General features: G+C 37.3%; 1 protein-coding gene across 1 annotated transcript in view; it reads left to right on the top strand.

Annotated features, from left to right (window-relative positions):
* Positions 1–1,342: 1,342 nt before the first annotated feature.
* TMEM178A (transmembrane protein 178A) overlaps positions 1,343–16,535 on the top strand; it is a 190,806-nt gene continuing 175,613 nt past the window's right edge. Inside the window, exon 1 of the mRNA XM_073672554.1 lies at positions 1,343–2,502. Coding sequence (XP_073528655.1) covers positions 2,082–2,502 — 421 coding nt within the window. The 5' untranslated portion in view covers positions 1,343–2,081. The remainder of the gene's footprint in view (positions 2,503–16,535) is intronic.

Raw genomic sequence — 16,535 nt, 5'->3', positions numbered from 1 at the left:
TATTTTTTTATTCTATTTTATTCTAAGTGATCTCCTTACCCACATTTGTTTGCAGGGCAATTATCCTTCTCTTACCCCCATTTAGCTTCCTTTTTCAGTCCCCTAGCCCTTACTATTACCATTTTACAACCATGTTAAAGTATTGACATTTGGGTCCCCATTGACTTCTATTGGGTTAGGGTTCAGGGTCAAGTTGAGATGCTGAACCGACCTTTGACCTACAGTTCGGCTGAACCCGATGAACCCTAACATCCATGGGTCTGCTCATCCCTTAATCATGAGACAAAAGTGTTACTCACTTTGCTCTGCTCCTTCATTGATCTGCAATCCTTACTACCTGCAAAAATGCCAAGTCATTTTGTGTTAAAGGGAACTTGTCAGCTGATTCATACTGCCCAAATCATAGGCAACATGAATCAAAGCCTAGCTACAGGATTGCAGCCAGGTATATTTTTAGCTGAAACGTGCTCTGACGTTTCAGAGGGAACACAGTGTGTAGGTATGGCCAGAGACCATAGCCAGAGACAAGACTAGTCCGGCACTGCCCCTGGACGATATCTCCCTGTGCCACTCTAGGTGATTGACAGGGCTCTTGCTATAGAGGGAGATATCACATAATTAACCAGTGTTAATATGCACAGTACATCATTTCAAACAAAATCTTGAGTTCACCCAATTGCTTAAAATATTTTTACAAATCTTGATTTTTACAAGAAAATAAACAGTATTGTCAATATTCATTTGTATATACACATCATATAAAAGAGATCATACCTTGTGTTTTTATTATGACACAATTTTCCAAGCTCTTTTTTTTCAATGTTAATATAACACCGCTATAATAGAGACGTTGGTATTGGAAAGGAAATTACTTAGCACCCTAGAAAATATGGCACATATATGGAGATGGGGAAAAGCACATACCGTAATTTGTACTCTGTAGTTTGATAACCAAACTCCAGAGAGTATATCACTTTCCTCAGAGACAATATTATCACAAGATAATGGAATAGGTACTAAATCATAATCACAGTTCTTACTAGATTCCATAATAAATCAATCTTTTATAATAATAGTGATTACGAGATTGAATAACTATGACAAGTAATTACAAAATACTTCTTCTGTAGACGAAAGATTATTATGTCTGATTTTTTGTTTAACAACATCCTTATTAATATTCCAATATTTACAGTCTCTACCAGAATTTTGTCACTACGTTGCTGTCTGCTTGTATTTCCTTTATACTGCATTGTTACTGATTTGTCTTTGTGACCTTGTCATACCCTGCCTGGATCTGGGAAGGGCACATGCTGTGGGGAGTAGATCATTATTGTGATTGATTAGACTGTACATTATTCATTCACTTAGCAGGTATAAATATCCTTCTACCTCTTGATTTAGAGATTTGTAACCATGCTGCATTGAAGAGAAAGATAGGGAGAGAGCAAAGAGGAGAGATAAAGAGCTGAGGGACAGTTAGAAAGAGAGTGTTTGAAATGTAAGGGAGATTAAAGCGAGAGAGAGATAGAGAGAGAAGAATCAGAGGAAGATAAGTAAGAGAACACAGGAGAGAGCAAGGAATGAGAGAGGAAAGGGCAGCAAGGAGAGAGGGAGAGAGAAATAATAGCACAGTGAGAGAAGAAGTATAGTATGGGCAGAGAGGAAGGTGGGGCAATGTAGGGAAGAAATAATGTTCTAGGAAAGGAGGGAGAGAGGAGGGAAGATACACTGCTTGGCTGGGTAAGAAAGCTGCTGCCTGCATTCTGTTCCTGGGCAAGCTGAGACTGCAAGGCACATAATAGGCTGAGTTGAATCCAGGTTCTGCACAACTCACTAGATTTTGATTGCTCACTTGGAGACTGAAGACAGCTAGAAGTAGGTGAGATGACATGACATGATGGTCTAGGCTATGGAGAAGAGGTCTCCTGTATGTTTTGGAGGATGCAGATTACAGAAGGGGTGGCTTAATGGTTGCAAAGGCACAACGAGGGGTGAGAGGAAAGGAGTGGGTTTCCTGAAACCAAGCATCATGCCAGCCAGTATTGCCTTGGTGTGATGCTGCTGCTTCACAAAGAGCCATGGAGACAAGGGGCTTGGTCACTGCTGTTAGCCTGGCTCTGAGCCTTCTCTCCCTGATTCTACTGGTCATAGCTATATTTACAGACCACTGGTATGAGACAGATACTCGCAAACATAAGGAGATATGTGAGAGCCAGGGTAACTCAGACCCTACAGACCAGAAGAATAGACTCATGCCCCTCTATCAGCTGCCCTTCCGTGGAGACTCCTCAAAGAACCGCAAGATGGGTCTACTGTCACCAGCCCCAGCTGGTGGGGTAAGAGAACCAGAGGATCTGCTGGAGAACTGGAGGTCTCTGCTGGGACTGGGGGTTCTGGAGTCAGACTGTGGACGCCCCCTATTCTCTACCTACTCTGGGCTATGGAGGAAATGCTACATCATGGGAATTGACAAGGACATTGATCATCTGATCCTGAAAGGTGGGCATGGTTACACAAGGTGGAATTCTATTGCTGGCGTCTGTTGTTGGTACCATGTGCACAATATTTGGCTTGGTGTGTAAGTTACATTCAGCTAGGTATCTGAATATTCTTCTTGTGAAAAGTTTCTTTGTCATCATTATAACTACTCCATTGTATCTGAACATTTTTTTTTGCACATGTAAAATGTAAAAGTAAAAAAAAGTATCCACACTTTTTATGACATTTATAAAAAAAACAGTTGCATTAGTAGAAATCATTTGTTTAGGCTGATCAATAATTTTCAGCTATTAATTTACTGCATTGAAGACTATTGAATTGATTACAATGTTCTATTTACAGATAATCCAATGATATCCGGTGGTAGTGGTAACAGTCTGTGTAAACCGGTAAAATGACAATATGTTGGACTTGTTCTAAAGATGAATATTATTATTATGACAGGAGGATGCAAATGGTGAAATAGCACAAAAGACATTATGGGTTATAGCAGCATTTATTTCTTATTGTGGTTCTAAAAAGATGTTCCTAATATACAAGCGTCTAGATAAATGTCTTAATTATCAGAATGTCGGTCTGATTGGCGTTAAAAATCAATATAACCGAGCTGTTCTCTTATTTAAGGCTATGTGAATACCACGACAATGTCAAATTACTATCTATCGTCAAAGATATTAACTAGCGCTAAGGACAAGAATTAGCTTTCTGTATGATGTAAGTCCCAATCTATCTTAGATCTAAGTCCTAACAGTCATCCATAAACTCAGCCAGCTGAGATAAAAGAAACGGCAGCTAAAATGCAAGCCACATTCTTGTAAAAATGGACCATATATGACTCTACTTCTTCTAAGTAGTTACATTTATTTTATTTTCACAATTTCTAGCCCAAGTCCTATCAATAACAGGATCATTTACAATTTGGACAGCTAAGTCCTTCTGTCTTAGTGTAAAATATCTAAAAATATTTTACTTGCAAAATATTTTCACATATAAATATTAATACATGTACTTGAGGACTAAGATTAGTCGTAAGACTAGTTTGTTTTTTAGTAGGCTGTAGATTGAAATAATCATATGTATATGTGTTTATGATTTAAATGTCCGCATTTTTCTGGCTTGCTTTCACTAACTGAAGACACAGCATATCAAAACAAATAGCCATGCAATCTGTTAGATTTCTAATTGAACCATTAATTAAAATAATAAGTCAACTGGATTGGCCTGGTTTATAAGTCTTATTTTAATTACCATAAATTGACGTATCTCTCAAATCAACTCTAAGTATAAAAAAAAATATGATTCATAGTGGTCATGGGCTCATGGCAGCTCGAATACAGATATCATTATTGAATTAATTTATATAGCGCTAAGATATTCTGCAGATATCGTCATTCATCACTAATATCGGTCCCTGTCACCATTGGCGCTCCCAATCTAAATTTTGTTAGACTGAGAGCCCCAATTATTAGAGTGTGGGACTAAACCCACATACACACAGATTGCATGCCGAAGTGACCCTTGGTCACTTCAAACCCATGACTCCAGTGCTAACCACTGAGCCACCATAATGCCCACATATAGAGCCAAAATCCCATAGCTAAAGTTATAACACATGACCATTGTGAATATGACTGGGTCTGCATGGTGACTCATGACCATAGGATATAAGCTCAAAATGTTGCACTGTTTTAACGCAACTCATGATAGTCAATGTGGTCCCTTGTGACCAGCATGATTCCACGACTATGACACGATAGTTGGCAAAAATCCAAACCTGCTGAATTCACTATTATATTTCATTCACTACCATTACATGCAATTTGAGCAACGTGACATTCTTATATCGCACGGCCACAATTCACCGTGCAACCTTTTCCCTAACTCGTATGTTTATGCAATAGCATATGACTATTTGATTGTTATAATTAGTATCATAAAACAGATTGTAATGTATAATTGTTGCCTAGCTACACATCATAGATATATTTACCAGCCATCTGCGATTTATGTAATGCTAGTGCCTAGAAAGTGTTGATACCCATAAATACTCATTGTAAGTGTATTCACACTGAATGCATCTTTGACACTCTAGAACATGAGTTAATGGACTATGCCCTGCACGCCACTGTAAACTGCAGCTGGCACCCTTAGGAAATAGAGCAGATCATTAAGAGAATTGAAATAAACTAGAGGGAACCAAGGCATGTATTTATTCTGTTCCAAAAGGAAGATGAATGACACTTGTTTGTTAGTAAATGTGCTTGAATTCAAGCAATTATCCCTGGAATTATTCTTGTAGGGAGGTTACTAAAAATGGATGCTTTGCAATGCAAGAATTGACCTATAAACCTCTTTACACAATTATACCTCAACTGTGTCACATCAATCTAATTTGCCCATCGTTAATGTATGTAATGAATAGTGTAAGTCACAATCATTATATCCATAGCTCTTTAACCCCTTTCCAGTGGTAACATTTGCAGAAACCTTTCTAATGCCACATAAATTAATTTGTGTACGCATCTGCATTTTTATTTTAGAAGCCCTCAGCTATGTCCATATCTTGTATACAAGCACATAAGAAGACTCCTAAGGAATAAATAGCATTCAGCAGTTCTAGAGGTTGGTACAATGTCAGTGTACAACCTCCTTTCCAATAGACAAATATAATATGTGAAATAGATCTTAAAAGATGTTTCATAATTATAAGAGGAAAAACAAAGTTAAATTATATTATGTAAGTGCACATAGAGGACAATTTTATAACCTTTTCAAAGGCAGTTAAGGTATAAAAAGCTGCAATATCTGAATATATAGTCTTATCTGATGGACTGTAATTCATAGACAGATTTTTGGCGCTCAGATTTGATGTGCTTGCTGAACAGATGTATATGGGATGTATCAACATAATTGTTTAATGCCCTCCAAAAAATGCAGAAACTGCATAAATATTGTCAGCGGTTTGCAACTTGGCATAGTTTTGTATTCATTTTCCTACTGAATGGTGGTAAACAGACTCTTTTTTGGAAGCAGAGTGCATTTTTATTTTATTAAGCGTACAAAAGTCCCTTAGATTGCTTGATGTACACAGAAAAACAAGTTTAAGATTATATTCATGCCTTATTCCTCCACATTGCTCTGATTTTTAGTAGAGTCTCATTTTTTGTTGTTATAAAGAACTTTCCTAAGATTTATATTGGAAAAGAATTTTACATGCCATAAGTAAAGCAAAATTGAGATAGGCGTCATCAGTGCTGCCCAAAATGTAGAGGATACTACAACAGTAACAGAACAAATTGCCTTTTTGTTAGATTTAATTTTGTAAGACATTGAATTAGACAGATCCGCTTCATTTTGGGGGCTGAATCTCTGATTGCTATAGCACTGTGGCTCTGCTCGAGGAGCATTTAATGGGCGATATACTCACTAATGCTCATATATTGACTCAGTGGTTAGCATTTTGGTCTTGTAGTGTTGGGTTCCTGGGTTCCAATCCCACCAAGGACAACATCTGTAAGGAGTTTGTATGTTCTCCCTGTGTTTCTGTTGGCTTCTGTTCACACTACAAAGAGTGGGAATTTAGATTTTGAGCCCCAATGGGGACAGTGATGATGATGTTTGTAAGGCACTGTGGAATTAACGGCGCTATATAATTGAGTTAAATAAATATAACTAGGCAGGGGATAATGTTTACAATACAACACTGATAAGAATGCAGTAAACTGCTTAGGGTCCAAGCACCCGGACCACCATCAATCACAGCTTTTGACATGTCTGTAAAGCAAAATACATTGTTTCACGCTAATCTTTGTTCTCCATTTAAGTCCTTCACTGTACATGATCCGATGCTTCCTTCTCTCCACTTCCTCACTCGGTGACCACACTGTCTACACCTGTAGTAGACAATATATTTGTGGTCACCAGAAGTAACAGGTAGATTATTTCCTATAAGAAATCTTTGTTAGTTTATGATAGTTCTGTCCAGTTATCATCTTTTCTTTGTATCATGCAATTTGTTACTGTATAGCATTTCCTATGCTGATTTCCAAGAGGCTCTTGACAGTGCTGCACCATTATCATATAAATAGTAGCTAGTAAGCACGTACAGCTTTGAGATTAAGTTGAGACCTAATGCGCTTGTCCAACCCTTCTGCATTTGGGAAACGTGCAAAAAGGAATAACAGGCGACATGGATGTTGTATCAGTTCTTATTTTTTATCTTTATTTGACTTCAATCTCTTTTTTTGCAATTTAAATATAATGAGATAAATCTAAAGAAGCGTTGGAATTAATGTACGTTGCAAGTCAAAATGGGGCAAGGGTTGTTGTTTTAGTAATATTTCCTGAAATACTCTGTCACCAGGTTTTTGCTATGTAATCTGAAAGCACCATAATGTTGGAGCAGAGATCCTGATTACAGGAATGTGTCACTTACTTTTCTGTGTTTTGCAAACAATCAGTGTTTTATCAGCAGGAGATTATCCCTACCACATGCTAGATTACAAAGCAAAAACAGGTCTGGTGACAGATTCCCTTTAAAAACATTAGTGTCCCATGAATCTTAATTAATTCACATTGCATAGCAATTCGAAAGAGTTATAAAGCATGGAGCATAGATTTATTATTTTGTAATAATTTAATAGCTTCAACTTGATAGTAGTGATACATATTTATTTTTTTGCGATATTTTTTTATTTCGTGATTGTGAATTTTTTCCTATTTCCTGAACATGATTATAGGGGATGGTATCTTAAATTTGCTCCTGTTGACAGCATTTACAACTTTGATTTATAGTAGCCTTATGGTCTGTATATAACAATAAACAGGCTCAGACTCATTGACTTCTATAAGAGAGTATTGTAGACATACTCTGTGTCCTTTCCAGAGGCAATTATGCAGGGAAAGTGAAGAGGTGAGCTGTAACATCACATATTGTAAATGGTAGCTCCTTTGTAATATCTTCGGAACAATAGGTATTATCATTGTAATCCAGCTATCAAGACATTGAGATGACTGCTAAACGTTCTCTATACAGACAACCATAAGTAACCTCATTGATAGGACTCGTGCAGGCAATCGTATTTTTGGTCTGAGTGTGATGCGACAAAACACTGGATCACACTCCGACCAATGATATGCTATGTAACTAGACACATGTCTGATTTTTTCTTAGGACAGACTCTGTCGATTTGCATCTAATATTTGGATCACACTCAGCCATGTAAGTCAATGAGTCCGTGGAAAAAAATCAGTCTGCACTCAGATGACATCTGAATGCAGTCCGATTTTCATGGACTTACAGAATGGAGAAGATGGATAAATAGATTTTTTCCATCTTCTCCACATCCAAGAAAATCGGATCACACTATGATGAAACTCTGATCAGAGAGTGATCAGCATAATGGGCCCAATTCTCTCAGATGAGAGAAAATACTGTCATTTGACCCTAGCCATAGTATGCTTAGGCGTGTTAGTGTATGCATTTCTGTGTGTGGAACTTGTACTCGATGCGGAATAAATTGAGATGTTTTTAAAATGTTGTTTCCATTTTTTCATTATTTGCATATCATTAACATTTCTATCAATCTTATTATTTCCATGATTCCATGACTTTTAGTTCTTGGTGTAGCAATTTCAATGTTGAGCAGTGTATATGTTTCTGAAAGGAATTTGGAGCTCTATATGGGAAAAACAAAGCCTGGAACCATTATTGGGGAAATTAAGAAATTCTTCACCATAGACTTTTGAACCTATTTCGATAAAATATAAATGTTACATTACACAATCAACAGTTTGATAGTTATATTTTCATCATATTATTTAAAGAAGACCTTTAATTTATTCTGAATACCTCCTTCACTTCCGCCGCTGCACTGATTCTGGAACAATTTTACTTTTTCTTCTATGATTCTTGATAATAATGGTGCACATTTTTCCTTCTTTCAACTGGGTGTGTACCACAGAACCTCTCTATGGGAGCATCCATGTTTTGATTGGCCAGCGTCAGAAGAGAAAAAGCAAATGCTCACAAAGGAGTTCTGTGGTCCAGTCGGCTGCAGGGAAAATTAGCATTTTTGTTACCAGAGGGCATAACTTTAGAATGGAGGGGCATAGAATAAATTCAGATTTTTAGGTTTGTATGAATACATATATTATCTAGTTACATGATAGATAGATTATTATGTACATAAATAATCAATTCTATTTGTATCACGGTTTTGACGTTAAAAATATTCATTGGTTTTTCTCATTATTAAAATCAATAATAAATCTTTAACGAGGAAGATATCTAAATACAGTTTACTCATTCCACAACCTGCTTTCGATTAAATCTTTTTGAACCCTAGTGGTTCCCTGTGTATATGTGACTTGATTTCCAATACTTATAAGCACATCCCCATGACATTCTATCATTTATTCCCACTAAGCAGGCTGTATATTCAGAATACTCCATGCACAGGTTTCTGGTATTATGGCGCTGCATTTATAATGTTAACATCTGGATAGATATACCATGTTTGTCATGGAGCACAGACATTACATTTTGATGAAGTCATATCACTGGAAATGGAGTCTGTCAATGCCAAATGGCATTTTGAACTGAACACATAGCCTGATATAAGACATAGCCCCAATCAAAATCATAACTTTTATTTCTATCTTACTGCCTACGTTGTGAATAAAATAATTTATTTTGCATGTTAGTTAGGGCGCTCAATGCATCTTTGGTGTGGCCAAGTGTTTCAATTGCACTGTTCGGACCACTGGTTTAGCACAATGATGGACACAGACAGAAAAGGGCCCCTGTGCAAGGACAATATATGGGCCCTTTGAAGCCCAAGTGCTCTTAAAAATGCAAAATTGCTCCAGCTTTGGAGTTATAAATGGGCCCCCCTACCTCTTGGGCCTCTATGTGGCCGCACAGGTTGCAATGATATATGCACCCTTAGTATAGCATATGCCCACATCTCCATAATTGGTGATTGACAGCAGTCTAAGTTTAGGCATACCAGTGTGCGTGCACACACAGCTGTCTTCCTGTCTTCAGTCACTTGCTACACCCAGATGTGTATGGGAGTGGCCGACATGTATGCACTGTACACATCCACTCTCCATGTACAATGGATGTAACCAAGGTGTTATCTTAAAATGACCTATTGTTTAACCCCTTCACGACGGGGCCAATTTGTGTTTTTGCGTTTTTTGTTTTTATCTCCCCTTTTCCCCAGAGCCACAACTCTTTTATTTTTCTGTCCACATAGACATATGAGGGCTTGTTTTTTGCAGGATGAGATGTACATTTGAATGACACCGTTCATTTTATCACATAGTGTACTAGAAAATGGGAAAAAAATTCCAAGTATGAAAAAAAAACAATTTTGACACTGTTTTTTGGAAATTGTTTTTACAGTGTACATTTTGTGGTAAAGACGCTGTCACAATATGATTCTGTTCATCAATACGATAAAGGTGAACCAAAAATGTCCATTTTTTTTAATTATTTTAGAGGTGAAAAAAAAAAGTTTGCAAAAAAAAAAAAAATGTTTGAGTTGTGTTGCCATTTTCCAAGGCCCGTAACTTTTTCATTTTTCGGTCAGGCAAGATGACGTTTTTATTTATACCATTTTGGGATAGGTATGATGTTTGGATCGCCTGTCACAGCATTTTTTGTGGAATTGTAGCGACCAAAAAATGTAATTTTGCCATTCTTGAATTTTTATCATTTACAGTGTTTATCGATTGGGTTAATTATATTTATATTTTGATAGATCAGGCTTTTCTGAACGTTGCAATACCACATTTGTGTTATTTTTTTTTATATATATATATTTTCAATAAATGAAAATGTGGGTGATTTGAACATTTATTTATTTCTTTTTTTCATATTTTTGAACTTTTTTTTTTTCACTTTTTACTGTTCTTAAAAGGGGACTTGAAGCTGCAAACGCTTGTGCTATTTAGAGTGATGCCACAGCTCTGCTCCACCCGTTAGAGGCAGGTCCTGGCTGTAACGCACAGCCATCACATACCAGGTATGGGGTAAGCTCACCCCGTGAGCCCGCTCCATAAACCCGCTTCCAACTTGCACTGTTCATGTACGGCGGATGTTGTGAAGAGGTTGAGCCAAGTTTTTATGGTAAAATATATATTTTTTAAATGTTGTGATTTTTCTTTAATATTTATATTTATTATCTTTTTTGAAAATAAATATTAAAAGCTTAAAATTAGAATTATACTTTCTGTTAAAAAAAAGTGTCCCAGGAGCCGATTCTTAACAAAACGCCAAGACACATATTGCTTATGCTACTGTGAGCCAGCATGACCTAAACGTGCTACCATGGCCTGCAGCATTTCTGGACTTGTCTTCCATTGAGCATGTCTGGAATGTCCTTGGTTGTTAATTGCAAAGGGAGCTGCCAGCAGCAGATCTTGGTGAATACAGTGAATTCAGCATGGCAGAACAATCCTCAGACAACCATTAATAACTTGAATGATAGCAGCCAACTTGTGCACATGGCACTCATACTCGATACTAAATAATTTTAGATGTTTTTGCATCATTTGCATATCATTAACATGTTTATTGATCCTGTGATTTCTATAGTTTCATGACTTTTCCTTCTTAGTGTTGCAATTTCATTGTTCTTGACTTTAGTTTTTCTTACTGTTGCATATACCCCTCGAGGTTATTTAGGAGCTGACTGCATAATGTTTATACATTGAAGTCATATTCAAATTCCAAGGGGACCATACTTATACTTTTTTCTATGCCAATTTGACACTCGCTATATGGCACTCCAAATTGACACTTCTACTACATAGTCAAATTTGTTTTTCTGCTTTGCACTAATGTGGAACAAACATCCCGAAACATGTCTGCATATCTATTCTCTGGTTTTGTATCTTATCCTAGATCATGTGGCAAGGCAGTTTAAAGGGTCGAAATTGACAAATAGGATAGCTACATCCAATAAGAGGTACTAGAGTTCCTGTCCTCTTAGTCTCTGAAGAGGCTACTTGCACATATATTGAAGTCAATAATATATCTGTAATGTAATAAAATCCTAATTGATAAATTAATCAACATATCATTTAATTGTATATCAATGCAGAGAATTTAGAATTTTGCATGAGAGAAAGAGAGAAATTCATCAGCTTGGAAAGTTGAACCTAAAAATGGCATGATATTAAAAAGATGACATTTTTTTTGAAAATATAACACATGTTCTGTACAAGACATAATAGTATAATAAAAGATCAGCTTGAAAATTGGTAATGGATATAATATCAGAAATCTGATCAAATGAAAAAGTACTTGATAAAGGGCTAATTTCCTTAGTGGTTTGGAAAGCAAGGTAATGCTTTTATAAAGATGTGTGGGTGGTATACAGTGGGTGAAATAAGTATTGAACACGTCACCAATTTTCTATGTAAATATATTTCTAAAGGTGCTATTGACATGAAATTCTCACCAGATATCAGTAATAAATCATCCAATCCACATAAGCAAACCATAGATGTCCATAAATTAAGTTAGGTATAATAATGAGAAATGGCACAGGGAAAAATTATTGAATACACGTACTGAAATGTATTTAATACTTTGTACAAAAGCCTAAAGGCTTCAAGACGCCTCCTGCATGGAGAAACTAGTCGCATGAATTGCTCAGGTTTGAATTTGGCCCATTTTTGCAGACAAACACTCTTCATATTCTGAAGGTTCCGTGTGTTCCTGCTATAAACTCTGAGCTTTAGTTCCTTCCATAAATTTTCTGTTGGATTCAGGTCTAGTGATTGGCTCGGCCATTCTAGCAGCTTTATTTTCTTTCTCTGAAACCAATGGAGTTTCATTGGCTGTGTGTTTGGGATCATTGTCTCGTTTCATCTTCATTATTGTGGTGGATGGCAGTAGATTTTTATCAAGAATGTCTCTGTAAATTTGTCCATTTATCCTTCCTTCAATTGCATGAGGTTTTCCAGTGCCGTATGCTAAAAAACAGCCCCACATTATGATGTTCTCACCTCCAAACTTCACTTTTGGTATGGTGTTTTTGGGGTGATATGCAGTGCCCCTTTTGCCTCCAAACATGGTGTGTTCTATTTTGCGTTCATCTGACCAGGCTATAATCTCCCAGTATTTCACAGGCTTGTCTAAATGTTGGTGAGCAAACTTTAAACGCGCTTGAATATGCGTTTTGTTCAGCAATGGAGTCTTGCATGGTGAGCATGCATACAGCCTGCATCATTTTTCAAACGTCACTTTATTTTTTTAGGATGTTAGAAGTTGAAAGTTTAGTAGCAATTTCATATTTTTTCAAGAAACTTACAAAACCTTTTTCTATTCAGATTTAAATGGGCTTTGCAGGGCCTACATATTGGAAACTCTCCAAAAGTGATACCATTTTAAAAATCGCACCCCTCAAATACTTCAAAATGCTGTCAGGTCATTTTTTTTAACCCTTCAAGTGCTGCACAGGAATTAATGCAAAGTTGAATGAAATTTTTTTTTTAATTTTTACTCTAAAATGTTACTTTAGCCTAAATGTTTTCACTTTTACAAGGAATAGCTCAAGAAAATGGATCATAGAATTTGTTAACTAGTTTCTTCTAAGCGCGTTGATACCCCACATGTGCTCAGAAAACTCTGTTTGGGCAAACAGGAGGGCTCAGCGGGGAAGGAGCACCATTTGAATTTCGGAACATAAATTTGGCTGAAATATATTGCTGGCGCCATGTCCCATTTGCACGGCCCCTAAAGTTCCCAAACAGCATAAAACCCCCACAAGTGACCCCATATTGGAAACTACACCCCTCAAGGATTTTATCCAGGGGTATAGAGAGCATTTTGAACTCACATGTACTGCAGAGAATTTAACATCATTAGGTCGTCATATTGAAAATTTTCAATTTTTTCACGAAGATGTTGCTTTAGCCTCAAACTTTTCACTTTTTCAAGAGGTAACCTGAAAAAGTGGACCACAAAATTTGCTCCAAAAAAAGACAAGAAAATTCAGCTTCACTCACCATAAGAAGTCAAAAATAAGTCAAAAAAATGATTTTTAATGATTTTTTTTTTAAAAAAAGGACGTGTGTCCAGATACTAGAATTGTAATACACAAGAGAATGATTTAGAACCCGACCCATTTTGGAAAACCTTCCTTAATCATTGTTAGTGAGTGAAAATTTGTTACCCACATTCTTCTGTGAGAGGCGATACCCCAGTGGCACTTATCTGACCTCTAATATGGGCATACAAGTGATAGAAATGTAAATCTATATCTACCTGTATCTCTCATATTAGAGATCTTGTTGCTGTGAAATGTCTTTTTATTCATTCTGGTTTTGATGCTTGCAGGTTCGGGGCCCTGAAGAAATCCCCTCCTACTGTGGTAATTATAATGTTTCCCCCCTCCTCTGCATGTCACAGTGCCCAGCAATAAGACACGCAAAAAGTGTGCAAGAAAAATCACAGCCACATTTCACATTGAAGGCAATTACATCAAATACAGACAAGGTGATCATTGCAAGCATCACACAACAAGCCAGAAATGCAAAACAGCAATACAGTGAAAAATAAATAGAATTAAACCTCATACTTTTGTTCATGCATATTTGTATCCCACTCTGTATGTAAACTGTTTATTGCAGGAAATTTGTATGAAATAACATTTTAGTGGTAAAAATTACATTTTTGTATTTGCTGCAAATGTGTCATTATGATGAAAAAGTTACATTTTTGGTGTTTTTTATTCTTTTTTTATAGTGTTCACCTGATGGAATAAATAACATGACCGAGTTATAGGTCGTTCCAGATGCGGCAATACCAATTATGTACTTTTATTTTGTATATCTTTGTTTTATCACAAAGGCAACATTTTTATTGGCGAAAAAACTTTTTGTGATTTTTTGTGCACTTTTTTGTGTGTTGTTTTCAACTTTTTAACACATTTTATTATACTTTTTGCACTTTTCCACTATGTCCCACTGTGGGACATGTATAATATTTACTCTGATCGTTGGACTCATGCACTGCAGTACCGGAGACCTGTCAGTGTGTCACTTATAGCATTATCTTACAGGCCACTGTACCCTGAAATCATCAGATGACCTAAGACCTAACAATCAGCACCTGCAATTACGATCACGGGGATTTGATCCTACCATACGTTTTATTTTAACCCCCTTTTAACCACTTAGATACCGCTGTCGCTATTGACAGCAGTAATTAAGGGGTTAATTGGCCCTGATCGGCTCCAAAACTGGCATAGGCCAATACCACAGGCTGTCAGGTACAGCTGTCACCTGTGGGAATTGCGCCCACAGGGAGGCGCTATTTACTTTTCCCGATAGCAGTTTTAAAGCGGCGATGAGGGAGTAAGGCCTGTTAACAGCCGCCATTTTAATGTATATCGGCAATCGTTAAAGGGTTACGTAATGGGATAGAATAAAGTAAATTGTGCCAGGAAGTTTTACTCTGAATAAGAGGTTTTTATTGATACAGCCATACTAATGAAGACCTTGGTATACATGTGGACGATACATTGGGTTTACAGGCCTCAGTAGTCGTCCAAGCCTTCTTAAGGAAACTATCCACCCTCTTATCCATATGATCCTTAGAGGAACCGATGTCCTCAAAGTACAGACTAACCTTATGCAATATTTTAGCCACTGGAACATAATTTTTGGGGACTGTATCCCAAGGATATTTTCTTTTAACTGCTTTAGAAATAAGTAGCTTTTTATACATTTTTTCAACTATTTTCTTATTAAGGAAAAACTGGTTTTATGGGCAAAAAAGACTAGGCATTTCATTGTTTCCAATCCTCCCAACATTCTATCCTGCTTAGATCTAGCCTTTTTAAGCTCCTATATTTTTATTGGTTTCTGCCAATATCTTTTCCAGACAGGCTGAACAAGACGATTTTTCATAAGTACAAGGAACCTTTTTAATTTATTACAAAAGGTTGACTTCTTCTTGAAGCCTTTCTATGTATTTCTTTCCCCTAAAGGGGGAAATAAGTAACATTTTTACTGAAAAGAAAAGCATGAACCTCACCAACCCTGAAGCACTTTCATGGTACGATACTAAGGCCATGGCGTCACTATCAGTATTTGGTCATTATTCAATCAGTATTTTTTCTCAGGAGTGGGAGCTAAAACCAGGAGTGGGTGATAAATGCAGAATTGGTGACTTGTTTCTATTATACCTTTTCTCTGATTGTTCCTCACCTGGTTTTGGCTCCCACTCCTGAGAAAAAATACTGACCGAATACTGACTAAATACTGATAGTGGGGCCGTGGCCTAAGAGTGTAACCAGGAATCAGGAGAGTTTCTTCTGCTACTATCACCAGCGACCTCCATGACTTGCAGGAGCAGTTGATTCAGCATGTTTTGCAAGTAATCCACAGGGAGAACGCTGGTTAGGAATAGATTGATCTCCCCCAAGAGAAAGACACTATCAGTGCCCAGCTCCTGTACATTTTTGGATCCCAATTTCCTATAAGCATCACATGCAAAAAGAAGTGCTTCAGGACCCTTGGTTTCCTCTGGCAGGAACGTCCATTACTAGGAGTTGCACTGTAGCGGTGGAAATTGATTTGGCAGCCAGGGAGAAAATGCATAGTGGCAGGAACTCCTGCTTAAGTGTTGGAGGTAGCCACATACAGAGACCCTGGATTTATAAACTCGAACTCACGTTATAGAAACTTTCCTCAGGAGTGTCCAGCACATCATGTCTCAGGCAGTGAGGAACTTTAGCGTTATAAGAACTTCCAGGTTCTTATAATTTCCTGTCCCTTAACCACTGAGGAGGCAAGGGTGCTTCCTTCTATTCCCATGTTTCCTGTAATTGAGGGCGAAGCTATCTCTTTGTGTTGCTGTCATGATGGAGGAGAAAAAAATATGACGCGCCCCCTGGGCCATATTCTTTAGGGGAATACCCGGAGCCGGATCAGATGGGGGTTGTAGTCTTCCGAGTGGCTGTGACCCGGTCCGTGCCCAGGGTGTCAAACTCAGTTGTATGTGGCAGTCC

The sequence above is a fragment of the Phyllobates terribilis genome, unplaced genomic scaffold (genome assembly GCF_046119375.1).
Source record: "Phyllobates terribilis strain yellow unplaced genomic scaffold, ASM4611937v1 Scaffold_3__8_contigs__length_932513732, whole genome shotgun sequence".
Classification (NCBI taxonomy): Eukaryota; Metazoa; Chordata; class Amphibia; order Anura; family Dendrobatidae; genus Phyllobates; species Phyllobates terribilis.
Note: the sequence above shows the minus strand (reverse complement) of the source record. Positions and strands in the feature narration are given on the sequence as shown.